The following is a 15231-nucleotide window of genomic DNA, read 5'->3' on the forward strand; positions in this document are numbered from 1 at the left end:
CATGGACATAGGTAACCATTTACCAGGTTATTAGCAAGGTAAAAATATCTTTCATATTTAGACTCTTATTAATGTTTGTGGTCATTTTTAATCTATTTTGATTGTGTTCCTATATGTGGTAATCGTTTTTTGCATGTGTACCAGATGACCTCCATCTACGGGCTGCGTTTGCAAATGGAAACACCATTTTCAGGTCCAGGTATGGTGCTCACTGGATGTAACAGTCTCTCCATTTGGACGACTTCTAAGTGCCAGTGGAGGAGCTGTTACCTGCAGAGAGTCACCAAGGGCTGCTCTAAGAAACCACAGACAGTCCAGGAGTCTTCAAACTAATAATGAACTTATAAAATACTAATAAACTCAGTAACAGCAAAATGGGGTGTTTGTGTTTTATTGTAAAATTAGATTTCTGCTACAGTGATCTCACATGACTCTTTTACCTATGTTACTGGTATTTTTTTTTTATTATTATTTTTTTTTTTTTTACAATTATTTACCTATTGTGTACTTTTTGGTTCCTCTGGGTTTTACTTTTGTTAAAAACAGTGAAATGTCCTGAGTGCTTTTGGTGTTCACAATAAAAGGACACCACAAAAAGGTTCTCTTCCTGGAAATTTCAGCAATAATGTGAACAGCGGCTCTTTTAGTGCATCTAACATGATGACCTTATTGTGGGACCATATGACACCATGCCGAAAGCCATTTGAGTTGGGTTTTTTTTTGTGTTAGGTAACCGAAAAATGTATGTATGCACAGCACTACAGCAATACATAGTTATGTATGTACAGCAACTTTCAAGGTTTTTTTTTTGTTTATTTATAAAGCAAAATGCAAATCAGACTGAGACTACTTTATCTTCATAATGCATAAATTAAGAGGGCCACAAAAAGTTTCAGAGGGGCCACAAGTTCTGAGTTCATTTGTTCGGGTCACATACGCACAAAACTCATTTTTTTCACGTGTTGCATGTGAGATTCAACTCCTGCAAGATTTCTAATCAAATATAATTATACAAATCAAGCGCTCATGTTGCATTTTAGGCAGTAATTCAAAGACAGTACTTGTTTTGTCTGCATTCTTCATTCAACCTTCTTTACAGTTCATGTTGTATTGCATTGGGCTTATTTTACTTAGATAAACATCTAACGAGTAGCACTTTTAACTGAAGCTGCACCTTTTAACAAACACAAAGCATGCAGATAAACAGTCCAGATCGGATTTGCATGCAATTTGCCTCGTGGACGCGAGAGTGCAGATGTGACATGCAGCAGGCGAAGCACGTGAGCGCGCGCGCACACAGTGTGAGTGCGTTTGCATCCTTACACATGGACTGGAAACAATCAGACTGCACTAAAATCTCACATTAAACAATAAAGTAAAACACTACACCGCCTTGCTTTACATTTAAAATCGCTTTACAATCCGCCAGCCCTGCTATTTGGCATGCTACCCATGCATGCAACGTGTAAAACTGGGTTATATCGAAATATCATGCTAATATATTTAAATATATATATATATATATATATATATATATATATATATATATATATATATATATATATATATATATATAAAATTGTATACCACATGCGGTATTTATGTCATAAATTAGGATATGAAGCTAGTAGGTGCAGGGATGAGGATGCAGAAGATAGGGATAGGTGGAGAGAGACGATTCGTGGCGACCCCTGTAGGGAAAAGCCGAAAGAAGGCGACCACACGCGGTATTTATTATAAATATAAATTGTGAAAAACGTTCTGTCGTTTTAATAGCTAAACTTCATACGCCAGAGAGTATATACGAAGTACCCAACCTGTAGCTACGACACCTATTTTACACGGAAATGTGCTGTGTGAAATAGGGACTTTTATTCTGAAATGAAGAGTTCAGTTCCGCTTTTCCGACTTGAAGACGTACAGTTGGCGCAGTCGATCCGGAACGTAGTTCAATGGTTTCTGCCTTTCTAGAGCAGCACGCCTTTTTCTTTCTTCATTGAGGAAATACAACTGAAACTCCGCGGCTTCTGTTCTCCAGATTGGACACAGCTTCACAATCTAGGATTCTTTAAAAGAGAGGTCTTCTCTAGCAGATGAACTTTGGTGATTGATTGAGCCAGTGTAAGCTCGGGGAGGTGACTTCACACGGGCGGGACCGCGTCTCAACTTTCCAACAGTAAGTCTCCTGTCTGCGTGAACAGCGCGTTTTTACACCTTTTTTTCTGTCCGAAAGCTTGGCATTAGTAGCCGATTTTTGTAGCCACCATGTTCAGCTGGTCCAGCAGAAACGGGAAAAAGGAGCCGGAGCTGTTTCAAAATGTCTCCGATGGGCTGAAGCGCCTGTACCGCCATAAGCTCTTCCCTTTGGAGGACACCTACCGCTTCCACGACTTCCACTCCCCGGCGCTGGAGGATGCCGACTTCGATAATAAGCCCATGGTGCTTCTGGTCGGTCAGTATTCCACCGGAAAAACGACCTTCATCCGGCACCTGATGGAGCAGGATTTCCCAGGGATGCGGATCGGACCAGAGCCCACCACGGATTCCTTCATAGCGGTGATGCACGGGGATCAGGAGGGAGTCATACCGGGCAACGCGCTGGTGGTGGACCCGAAAAAACCCTTCCGGAAACTCAACGCTTTCGGAAACGCTTTCCTCAACAGGTAAGGGGATCACAAGTACTTTTTATACACGTACTAATCCACTACGACAGGTTAATGCACTCAGCCCTTATTTAAGTTTCCACTGCCGTCAGTGTCTGAGGACCTGAAATCTGCATCACGCCATACACCGTGACCCATAGATCTAATCTAACGCTGACCCTTGTGGTTTCAACTGTGATCTTGTGATCAGACTCAGATTCTGTGATCTGTGTGTTACCCTCTGATCCTATGCTCCTTTTAGACTGGTTTGACAATGATTTAACACTGATCACCTAATTTGGTAATCTGGTTTAACATTGTAATCCTCTAGGCTGGTTTATCAACATGATGATCTTTAACATCTATGCTGGTTTCAAGTTAGATCTACTGATCTCATGTGGTTTTAACACTGTGATCCTGTAGTTGAAAATCGTGATCTGGTGATCCTGTAATTCTGTGATCTGGTTTTACCCTCTTACCCTATTCTCCTTTAGACTGGTTTAACAATATGATCTAAATTAAAACTGGTGATGTAGTTCAGTAATCTGGTTTAACATTGTTATCCTTTAGTCTGGTTTATCAACATGATCTGGTTTAACATCTAGGCTTGTTTCAAGTTAGATCTACTGATCCCATGTGGTTTTAACACTGATCCTTTAGTTGAAAATTGTGATCTTGTGATCAGACTGAACTCAGTGATCCTGTAATTCTGTGATCTGGTTTTACCCTCTTACCCTATTCTCCTTTAGACTGGTTTAACAATATGATCTAAATTAAAACTGGTGATGTAGTTCAGTAATCTGGTTTAACATTGTTATCCTTTAGTCTGGTTTATCAACATGATCTGGTTTAACATCTAGGCTTGTTTCAAGTTAGATCTACTGATCCCATGTGGTTTTAACACTGATCCTTTAGTTGAAAATTGTGATCTTGTGATCAGACTGAACTCAGTGATCCTGTAATTATGTGATCTGGTTTTACCCTCTTATCCTATTCTCCTTTAGACTGGTTTAACAATATGATCTAATTTAACGCTGATCATGTAGTTCAGTAATCTGGTTTAACATCAAGGCTGGTTTCAAGTTAGCTCTAGTTTAACACTGATCCCATGTGATCCTGTAGTTGAAAATTGTGATCTTGTGATCAGACTGAACTCAGTGATCCAGTAATTCTGTGATCTGGCTTAACGCCCTTATCCTATGCTCCTTTAGACTGGTTTAACGGTATGATCTAATTTAACGCTGATCATGTAGTTTAGTAATCTGGTTTAACATCTAGGTTGGTTTCAAGATGGTCGGTCAGTTATGGCAGTAGCTAAGGTAATATTAAACTCAAGGTGGTCCGCTGTAAGCAGCCACCCGTAAACATTAATTTGGAAAATAGCCTGGTTTTTAGACGTCGTGCTGGGGGCTACCCTCTGAGAAAAAGCGTACTTAACTCTACCTTTCTTTTGTCAACGGGACGGTATCGTCACATACGCCCCTTACCTTTTGAAGTTTTGCTTTTAAAACTAATTACAGTCTACTTAAGCACCTTAAATGAGTTTTTAATGCTATGCATTTTCCTGTAAAATACATTTAATATATACTCTCGAGGTTGTCACACCAGCAACAAGGAAAAAGTGAAGTTTCTTATTTTTCTCCAGGTGTATAGACTTGTTTCTGTATAATGGTCAAGTTGAGTTACGGCTGTGATTCCGAGAGCCAGACTTTGATGAGATTATTGGTGTGATTCCAGGGCAGTATGTGGACCAGATGAAGTGGCTCTGAGCCAGGATTTCAGGAGCTCATTTGCTATCAGGGTGTGTTTGGATTCATACCACTACAACTACATAATCCGGAACATTTGATTTGTGTGATGTGACCTTGAACTTTTAGAAATAAATTCGAGATCTTTGCTGACATACTTACTGTATGTATTAAAGCTAATGAGTGAGTCGTAGATGAGACATAGTTTGGATGATTGTGACCCAGATGTTTTCAGACTGTGGGGTCATGTGGGTACGGTGAATCAACCAACATTCATAGAAACTCTCATGTGGAAACAGCTGATGATCTCCAAAGTGCTCAAAACACAATAGATTATGACTGAGATATCAGTCATATATTACACCAATCATTTGCACATACTGGCTTTTTAAGTAATAGCATGACTAGAGCCAGTCTTGTAATAATGATTAACCAATGATCCAGTGAGAAGTCATACAAGTCACTTTAAATCATGTTGCTGATAAACTGTGTGCTGTTAGCACACCTGGCCACCACGCACCTCCAACAATGGCGTCTACTGACTGAAATACTGAAAGTGAAACAGTTAGATCTAATAGGGGTTTTCCAGCATCAGGTGCTACAAAAATACCCCAGACTTGTTTTTGCTCTTAAATACATGTAGCTAGATTTGATCATACTTAGAATTGCATTTAGTACACTTATCCATTGTCCTAGACTTATGATTTGAAAATGAGTCATTTAGACTAGTCACACAAAGAAGTTTGATGGAAAGCAACCATTATTTGGTGACATACTCATACAAACACACACAGTCACTCACTTACACGCTAAATCATGCTTGGCAGATGGGACTATCCATGCTGTCAAATGAAACAAAAACTTGTCTAAACTAAAACATGAATTTCGAGTACTGCATGTCCTGTCCAATCAAGAGGATTCACTATGGGCTGATACTAGAGTTTCTTCTCTGATGAGGCAGAGTTAACTTCAGCTGAAGAAACATCTTTAACATCTTTCACCGTCTTCATATTATACTTTTTATTATTTCACAATAAACAAAATCATTGGTTAGGGGCAACCCAAGATTTCACTGTTCAGATGTGTTTCGTTATTCTTCTGCTTCTTCATTCGTCGGTCAGTTGTTTGCGTAAACCCGAAGACAGAGTTGTGAATATGATAAACCTAACGCTTTTTTTGGGAACTGACTCTGCAAGATATCTTGCAGCTGCCGATAAGAAATCTACACAAGATGGGCTGAAGCAGCATTTTTTTTCCCCAAGCAAAAACAAGCATTGAGGTTAGTTCTAGTTCTGGATGTTGAACTGTCTCTTCCTCTGACCTTTAACGGGGCCTCTCCGGAGAGAAACGTCACCACCAGCCCTGTGGAGTTTAAGGTCGGTCAGATGGAAGAGTGAAACAGGAATTCATTTACCTAGCCTGCACTTTTGTGTAACAACTTTTTTTTTTTTGTTTCCTGTAATTGCTGTATGACCCTCACGTGTCAGTGCTTCTCTATTATTCTGTGTCTGATCCCCATCATTCTCTTTAATCCTAGTAGACACACACACACACACACACCCTCTTTCAGAATGACTGCATGAAACAAGCCCTAGCCACAGGGTTTATGGTGGTCCTTAGAATTACATGCACATTTCTGAAACTATACCGACTTACTTTATTGCTTTCTCTGCTGTTGCACTTTTATTTCCATAAACCCCATTTTGTCATTTCTCTAGAAGCATTTTCACTATTAGGTTAGGCCCAATTCTAGATTGGCTTCCCATTTACTTTCTCTGTGCCCTACAAAGGGCAATATGTGATAGAGCTGTACAGCCTACCTTCATGCCCTCATGCATAGTGTAGAGTGCCATCATGCACAACGCTGTGTTTTCACTCTAAACTCAATGTGGACATTTGCCAAGTCCCGCTCAACTGCTAGCTCTCCCCTATGCACCAACAGAGGAGGGTGATGACTGCTTTGTGCTTTAATGTGCATTTGTGTTGCAACGCAAAGACGGTGGATTATGGGTAAGCTTGGCATGCAGAAACACGCTAGTTTGCTTCTTGCCAGAGAGGCGGGTGGTGCTGTGCATCGACCGGCCTTCTGGTGAATGCTGATCGACTGAGAAGCGTATTCGGTTGCCTACCTGGAAGCACTGTGATGAGATAATGTGACATTCCTTTCATGGTTTTAGTAAAAAAAAAAATACAAATTGATATTGCTCAATTTAAAGTAGCCGCAAATAGGTTTCAAGAGTAAACACAGTACAATGTCTTTTCATTGCATCCTCTACTTTTATCTTTTATAGATGTGCCCATGAACTGCTTTTTAAAAGTTATGCCTCTGTTTTCTATTTTCTATTTACTGCTTTGTTTGTTTTGGGGTTTTTTTCGCTTGTAAATTGTGGTTTCCCCCCAAATGTACACGCTTGCATTACATGCAAGTATGTATGACTTCACCCACTCTTTGCAAGCGTCCGTGCACAACGCCCTGACAAGCTTGCAGAGACGCTCTTGCAGATGTTTAATATAAGTCTTGAAGGCTTGCGCATACTTCCTCTGCAAAACGAATAACAACCTCCAATGTGGTTTTTGAAGTGCTCCGTTATAGCACAGTGCAATACTGCTTTGTTCCACGTATATGAGCTCACAGACACCCAGGGTTGCTCCGATTAATCACGAATGCCGTCCCTCCCAACTTCGAGCTAACTTTCTCTCGAGAGTAGGGCCGAGCCTTTTCTGTTGCACGGTATGGGAAGTCTTTCAGCTGATTCAGAAGAATGTTCTGGCTGTTTCTCAAGCATTATTACTAAGCTTGGCTTTTGCTCTGCGTTTGAGTGTTAAAGCAGAACATAGTACCAGAACATGGGAAGATGTCTGTGTGTGTGTGTGTATGTATGTGTGTGTATGTATATATCTATATATCTATATATATATAGAAAGAGACTGAACCACAGGGCAATGTGATAATAAGCTTCTTTACATATTAAGACTATCACAGGGAGATTGTCTGTTGACTCTCTCTTAATAGAATACAGTGTATTAATATTTCATTGTTGGAATGTCCCCTCTTTGGTCCTGCCAGTAATCTTTGACATGAACAAATAAATTGTGCTTAAGATTCTAGTTTGTGTGACAGCATGAATTTTCATTTCCTCTAGAGACACTGACAGGAAATGATTGTTTACATTGGATCGACAGTAAATGCCATTTTGAATCCAACCCTATACACACCCAGAAATCGTAGTATAGTATGCAGTAACGTAGTATAGAATGAAGAGATTCATAGACTCTTATAGCAGCATTGTTTCGAGTCATGTGATCCAGGTGTGATTGAAACCGACCTTGTATGAACTCATCAAACCTGTTCAACCAAATTTTCACACTATTTTTGCCTCTCCCGGCTCATTCTCTCTCTCTCTTTTCGCTGTCTCTTTCTGCAGGTTCATGTGTGCTCAGCTGAAGAACCCTGTTCTAGAGAGTATCAGTATCATCGATACCCCAGGCATCCTGTCAGGGGAGAAGCAGAGGATAAGCCGAGGTCAGCAACTCCCTTGGGGATGATTCTGTCTCTCTTGTCTTTCTTTCATATGTTCTCTCTTGCGCAATCTTCACATTTGGTGTCACAGTTACTATGATTTACTAAGCCTAACTTCCCTGTGACGCACTCTACTTTATTGGCATATTTCCCACACTCCTTCAGTACCATGTGTAAAGCAAACGTGCACCACAGCAGCGTGCTTCTCCTCTGTGACTCTCACAGCCACGCTGCACTATATACAGTAAAGTGCTGCTTTTTTCACAAAATGAAGATGAGGAAGTGGTAACTCAAAGCGGAAGCAAAAGTCCCTGAACTCCATCAATCCACCACACACTCCTTGTGACCAGAACATGCATGCCCTAAACACTCATTTGGAGGGCACTGCAAGTGGATTGTAGAAGTTACTTGAAATGTAACCACAGGTTTGTCTTGTTCCCTTATTTTCATATCAAAGTGAAAGTCAGAGTTGTTTATAAGAAAACCGTCAAATTTGAGGACAGAAAAGCTTCTTGTTAAAGTTGATTGTTTTTGGTTGCCACATACATGCCTCAATGCATACACACACACACGCACATACGAACCTAACATTTCGTGTTCATGTGTGTTTGCATAGAGGCATGTCTTATGTGTAGCCAGAGCTTTATCTATGCAAAGGGGTTTCCCTGTTTACACCTTCATTGAAAAATGAGTCAGCACAATTTCATGCTGCATGTCTTTTATATTTAATTTTATGCAACACTGTATCTTCAGTGTGGTTTCGATGAATTTAAGCTTTATAGATATCAGCACATAACGCCTTACACAGCCTCAATGAGCAACTTTCGTAAACAACGCTGACACAAAGCAGCATTACAGAAATCCGGACGTAAATTCAAATCCCTAATAAGTATGCTAGGCGACAATGGCAAGAAAAAACTGCCTGAAGCGACGTAAGGAAGGGGAACCTGTCCTCTTCAGTGTTACACCGGATAGTGGGATTATAACTCCATACAGTATACCGATGTAGAAGAATAGAGATTAACAGTACTGAGTCTGTTGAAAGGATGTTGAGTATGAATCTATTCTGAATAGGAGCACTGGGATGAGCACAGGAAAGTCTTTATGATTTATTGTGACAATTGAGCACAAATCTGCTGTATACAGGACAGATTACCCACTGAGGCCAGGGTGTGGCTTTGGCATAAATTGGCTGTTGGGAAGTGCACAGCAGAAGAAGAGGAGTCACAAACTTCTAGTAGAGCATCAGGCAGGTCAAACCGGACGTGAGGAGAGACAGCAGTAGTTTATCAGGATCGGGAAAGCCAGATTGCACGTACAGCTTGACCTGCCTTACTATAAAATCTGCCCACTCTCTGCCATTCCAGTGGTGTAACTGATTAATGTTTAGCTAGGTTTGACCTCTTTTGAGAACATCATGACTCTCAGTAAATAAAATTGTGGCACATATAGTACTCAAATAGCACTTTTAACTTCTTTGTTTCTGCCAAAGAAACTCTACCTTTCATGGGCAGATTTATGAAATACTCTTTCCAGATATGGATGGTCCACTGTTTGTTTTTTGGCAAGCCTTACCATATTGGTTCCACTGTTGATCCCAGTCTTCACTTTGGTTGTTTAAGTGGACCGGTCCTTTAATCACAAACAGTGTGGATTACTCATTGTGTGTACAGATGAGTTGTAAAGACCTCTTAGCATTTTCAGTTTAGTTCCTTTTGCTGCTCAATGAAGAGGCACTTCGATACACATTTGCTTTGGATGTTCCACCAGGCATGGTTTCCTGTCAACGACCCCAACCCCCATCTACTACGATTGGACCGATGCAAAGTTTGGATTCTCTCGGGCCTGTTTGAGCTCACAGTAACCCTAAGGAGGAAATGGCACATCCAGCTGCAGCAGTTTGGGAGCAGACTCTAGCTGACACTGCACATAATCAGTGCTAGCATGACTGGCTTAAAGGGCCTGCACTCAAAAGGCCTTTGTGTTCAATCCTTGCCTGGAGTTTATGTTGTAACCTCATGCCATTGCTGGATTTTTTCCTGTGATGGCTTTGGTTTATTTATTCATTACCACAGTCTGAAACTCTTGATTTTTGACTCGTTGCAGCGTGGTTTGTCTCGTTGCTGCAAACTAATTGTCGACATCGTTATAGGATCATCTACAGCTCACATTGTGCCGCTGCTTTCTGCAGACACGCCTTTCTGTGACGGATTTTAGAGTGACTACAGGGAGGGTTTGTGGGCTTCGGGAAGAGTGTGGATAATTCTACTCGGGTACAAAGTACAACAGACGAACTTTGCATGTTCTACCTATCAGAATACGAAACTTTATCACATGTACAGGTCACACAGAGAAATCAGGATGACAACATCTCACTGTTTAATGATATATCAAGAATTAAGTTACATTATTATATAACCTGCCCCTGCCTTTCGCCCTATGTGCGCTGGGATAGGCTCCAGCAGACCCCCGTGACCCTAATTAGGAATAAGTGGGTATAGACGACGGATGGATGGATTATATAAACTGTGCTCTAAATCAAAATGATGTGCAAATACTTGTATGAGATTAATACACAATCTCGCCATGAATATAGTCATAGAAGCTGGCATGGCGTTAAAAAGGAAAGAAAGAAAGAATACAGAAAGTGGTCAGTATTTGAACAAGGATTCAGTTAAATGCACAGCGCAAATATTAGCATATTACACAGTATGTATTCTTGTGTTAGACATAAAAATAGACACATATTACATATTATACATCTTCAATATGTCTTCTTTCTTTTTATTATTATTTTTTTTTGCCAGGGACATAGGGAGTAGTTATCAGAGAGCATCAGTCTCTGTTAGTCATGGTGGTTTATTAAACCCCACCTTTGGGATGGGATGCATGACCTACCCAGTCGAGTAAAAAATTTTCCACATGAGAATACACGTTGCATCACATTTAAATTAGCACACGTATTTGTCCTAATAAAATCACTTGGATGTGAATAAGCTAAGTCTTACTCACACTTGGCTTAATGGTTAATAGTAATGAATTCACTAAAGCAGTACCTTCTTAAATAAATACAGACTTGGTTAAAGGATTTGTCGTCAAGCTACAAAATAAATATCTTCTGTAGTTCTGGTCAACTTTGCAATTTTCAAGTTTGCATTAAAGTGGTAGAAAGCACAAACCTACATTATTATCAGTAGGCATGTTGTATCCAGTAGCCATGTTATTATACCTTAAATCATGGCTACTGGACTCTAATACCAATTTTCTTAAAGTGAGTTCCATGTAAAGTTCAGAAGAAAACGCTCAGGTTCCTCAGGTTGTACACATAATATGCCTATCTTTTGTAAAAATAAATATGTACTGAGGGATGAATTATGCAGTTCAAAAGGGGTCAAAGCGTTTGAGAACATTTATAAGTGTGGAAACTTAAACTCTTCTGGTTTTCTTCACTGGAGAATTGGAATCAACTTTGTGTCATAGAATTGAAAAGCTGCTTGGCAGAAAGTTCTGTTTCCATTTGAACCCCTGACATGCCCGCATATTTACTTTACTCCTCTCTCGCTCGCTCTTTTATGCTCTCCTGTGCTCTCTCTCTCTCTCTCTCTCTCTCTCTCTCCTTTCTTTTTCTTTCTCTCACTCACTCACTCACACTCTCTCTCTCTCCCTCTTCCTCTCTCTCTGCCCTCCCCCTCTCCCTCCCTCTCTCTCTCCCTCTCTCCCTCTCTCTCTCTCTCTCTGCCCCCCCCCCTCCCTCACACACACACACACACACACACACACACACGCACACAAATCTGTGGTAAGCAGAACCTCTGACTACGTGGCTGTGTTTTTGGCATTTACCACCAGCTGCAGTCTTCTCAGATCACATGGCAGCATTTCTAATCAAAACCATAATACATTCCCTTCTCTTTATTACCACATGGCTCGCTGCCTTCATGCCTGCTGTCTTCCCCTCACTGTGAAACAGATGCTGCATTGTTTTACTTTGCTTTGTGGGTTTGCTTTATTGTCATTTTTAAAAATGTTCTCAGGCTCTAGTGAGTTACTCACAACAAAACTGTCTGTCAGCATTGCAACCAAATGCGTCACCTCTACAGCCCACTCTCTTCCAGTGTGGCTCAACTGGTTTTCTGTCCAATTCAGGGATATGATTCTCCGTATGTCCTGGAGCACCAAAGTTTAGCTTGGCACATTTGAGTCAACACATCAACTAATTACCAAGCGCTTTAGAGATTAAATCAAAAGCATTTAAAGTTAATACTCAGGGTCTAAGTACACCAGTTGGCAGTATAGAGCTCAAAATAGGAATAGAGTAGGGTTGGGCAATATGGCAAACATGTCATATAAGACTTCTTTACAATACACAGTATTGTACAAAGTCACAATAATCCTAGATCTCAATATCCCCTAGTCTTAGAAGAGACTTATGACCTCATAAAAAGTTCATGACCATCTCTGATTAACCTTTTCCCTTTTACTTCTTATAGGATATGATTTTGCCGCTGTACTCGAGTGGTTCGCCGAGCGAGTGGACCGCATCATCCTGCTCTTCGATGCCCACAAGCTGGACATCTCAGACGAGTTCTCCGAGGTGATAAAAGCCTTAAAGAACCACGAAGACAAGATGCGCGTGGTTTTGAACAAAGCCGACCAAATCAGCACGCAGCAGCTGATGAGGGTGTACGGTGCCCTCATGTGGTCACTAGGGAAGATCATTAACACCCCGGAGGTGGTGCGGGTCTACATCGGCTCGTTCTGGGCGCAGCCTCTCCATGTACCAGATAATAGGAAGCTGTTTGAGGCTGAGGAGCAGGACCTTTTCCGAGACATCCAGAGTCTTCCACGGAACGCTGCCTTGAGAAAGCTGAATGATCTGATTAAAAGAGCACGTCTTGCCAAGGTACGGGAAAAAAAGCGTGAGGAATTTTACCTCTGGTTCTTATTACTGAGTCTGTTTGCTGAACAGGTCTGAGAGAGAGAGAGAGCATGATGGAGAAAGAGAGAGCTCTAGATGAAGGCTGTAGGTCTTCATTGTTTGTTGTTTTGTTTAACTCTAATCTGAACAAGTTTGTACATGATCCACCAATCCTCGGTTACTTAAGTTTTCACCCCGTTTATCCCAGGAGGTGGTGAAACATCATAATGTCTTTGTGTTCCGGAAATGGTGAAGCAGGCTTTTAAGTATCTTATATCAATGCTGCTTTTTCCCCAGGTTCATGCTTACATCATCACCTCTCTAAAGAAAGAGATGCCCAGCATGTTTGGCAAAGACAACAAAAAGAAGGAACTGATTGCCAACCTGGGTGCCATCTATGAGAAGATCGAGAAAGAACACAACATTTCTCCAGGAGACTTCCCAAACCTCAAGAAGATGCAGGTAATGATATGCATCTTCAATCATATCCAAAGAAAGAAACTAACTAGTCCAATATGCAAATTCATCTGTAAAATGTAAAATAAAAAAAGATAGAATATTATAGTTAAGTTTAATTACTTAAAAATGAATTGCTTTTACTGAGCTTAACTGAAACTAATTCAGTCATTATGCTGTTTTCAATTGTGTTCAGTTATTTAAATATAGAAGATGTTGCATATAAATAGTTAACTGGTAGTTAGTTAGTAACACAATGCTGTTTATTTCCCCTCCACAGGACCTCCTGATTGCTCAAGACTTTGCCAAGTTCCCCGCCTTGAAGCCCAAACTGCTGGAGGCTGTGGAGGACATGCTGGCCAACGACATTGCTAAGCTCATGGCACTTGTGCGCCAGGAAGAGGCGGCCATGCCTGCTCAGGTAGTGAAAGGCGGAGCCTTCGAAGGCACCATGAATGGGCCGTTCGGCCACGGTTATGGCGAGGGTGCTGGTGAGGGCATCGATGAGCTGGAATGGGTGGTAGCTCGCGACAAGCCATCCTATGATGAAATTTTCTACACCCTCTCGCCAATTAATGGCAAGGTGTCGGGCGCTGCCGCCAAGAAGGAAATGCTGAAGTCCAAGCTGCCAAACACAGTGCTCGGCAAGATCTGGAGCCTGGCTGATGTGGACAAGGATGGCTTCCTGGATGACGAGGAGTTTGCGCTGGCCAACCATCTGATCAAGGTGAAGCTGGAAGGCTACGAGCTGCCCGCCAAGCTGCCCACTCACCTGGTGCCCCCATCCAAACGTGGACAAGAGCAGCAGTGACACTCTGGAGCACCCCATTAACTCTTCAGCTGTGGCTTGTTTCAGGCTTTGACTTCCCCAGCCATTCCAGGATTTCTTCCAAATAGCAGCAGCTTTCATCACTTCAGCTCACAGCATTTGATTAAAACAAAAAACAGTTAGCGCTTTTGAGAGACTCTTCCAGTTGCTGTACATATGGCTCCAAATTTCTTGTAGTCTAGAGAAGTAGGTAGCAATATTCTACTGTCTTTTGTTCTTTTTGGTTCAATATGTTTTACGACCATTCATTTTCTCAGAGCTGTTGTTTTTTTTTATTGATGAATATTGAGTCTGGCCTGGTAATACCATCAACTATTCCTGGTTATCAGCGAGTATTCGACACTCCACAGGGTTACTAAATGGATTCTGAAGCTGGAGTATGCACAAATGAATATCTGGAATGGCTTTGGATCCAAAGACTGAACCTGATCTCTGAACGAATTAAACCTGTAAAAGACTTGGGGTTTGGATGTGTATGAAAACAAAAGACACCACTTTCAGCAGAGGGTTTTTGGAAAAGATTGGAAAATGCACTTTGCTGGTACTAAGGCAATGGATGACAGTTTTGGAGGAGCAGGGGCCAGGAGAAATTAAGGGTTACTTGCGGGAGAAAAAAAAATTAATGTGAAATATATATATATATATATATACATACAAATTATAAAATATATCCTTATTCTTTGTTTGCAACATTAACTTATTCTTCTTTAAATCTGTATTTTTATATGTTGAAATTTGACACTATAAAGCTTTCTCTTGATTTATGTTCCTGCCTCTAAAGACTGTCCTGCAGTTTCAGTCTTTTTTTTTTTTGTAATAGGTGGTGGGAATTCATATCTCCTATTATAGCAACTCTGCTCTTACCCTGATTTAAAAAAATAAATTGATGTTAATGAAAAACCTAACGTTCACCAACTTCCTGTCATTCCATTGTTTATTTTTAATGATTGTGTTAAACCTGTTTTCCAACCCTGATTCCAATATCTCCACAACAATATGTAAAAGTACACACAGATGCCAAAAACAGTGCGGTTTGCCAGTGACCTTAAAAAATTGTAAGGTTAGTTGCCAAGGTCTTTAACTCCCAGTACTTCCAGTTTAGCTTCCCATTCCCTAAA

The 15231-nt window shown here is 40.9% G+C and overlaps 1 protein-coding gene across 1 annotated transcript; it reads left to right on the forward strand.

The window, feature by feature from the left end:
• Positions 1 to 1900: 1900 nt before the first annotated feature.
• On the forward strand, positions 1901 to 14763 carry ehd1a (EH-domain containing 1a). Its single transcript, XM_058396845.1, has 5 exons — positions 1901 to 2663; positions 7816 to 7913; positions 12401 to 12813; positions 13126 to 13290; positions 13565 to 14763. The coding sequence occupies exons 1-5, from the start codon at positions 2266 to 2268 to the stop codon at positions 14093 to 14095; spliced, it is 1605 nt and encodes a 534-aa protein (XP_058252828.1). The 5' UTR covers positions 1901 to 2265; the 3' UTR covers positions 14096 to 14763.
• Positions 14764 to 15231: the final 468 nt, after the last annotated feature.

The sequence above is a fragment of the Hemibagrus wyckioides genome, linkage group LG08, assembly GCF_019097595.1.
Source record: "Hemibagrus wyckioides isolate EC202008001 linkage group LG08, SWU_Hwy_1.0, whole genome shotgun sequence".
In the NCBI taxonomy this organism is placed as follows: domain Eukaryota; kingdom Metazoa; phylum Chordata; class Actinopteri; order Siluriformes; family Bagridae; genus Hemibagrus; species Hemibagrus wyckioides.

Excerpts from the sequence above, each read along its gene's own strand:
- ehd1a (XM_058396845.1), top strand. The coding sequence starts at position 2,266 with ATGTTCAGCTGGTCCAGCAGAAACGGGAAAAAGGAGCCGGAGCTGTTT. Across the intron at positions 2,664-7,815 it reads GGAAACGCTTTCCTCAACAG|GTTCATGTGTGCTCAGCTGA; the intron begins GTAAGGGGATCA and ends CTCTTTCTGCAG. Across the intron at positions 7,914-12,400 it reads GAAGCAGAGGATAAGCCGAG|GATATGATTTTGCCGCTGTA; the intron begins GTCAGCAACTCC and ends TACTTCTTATAG.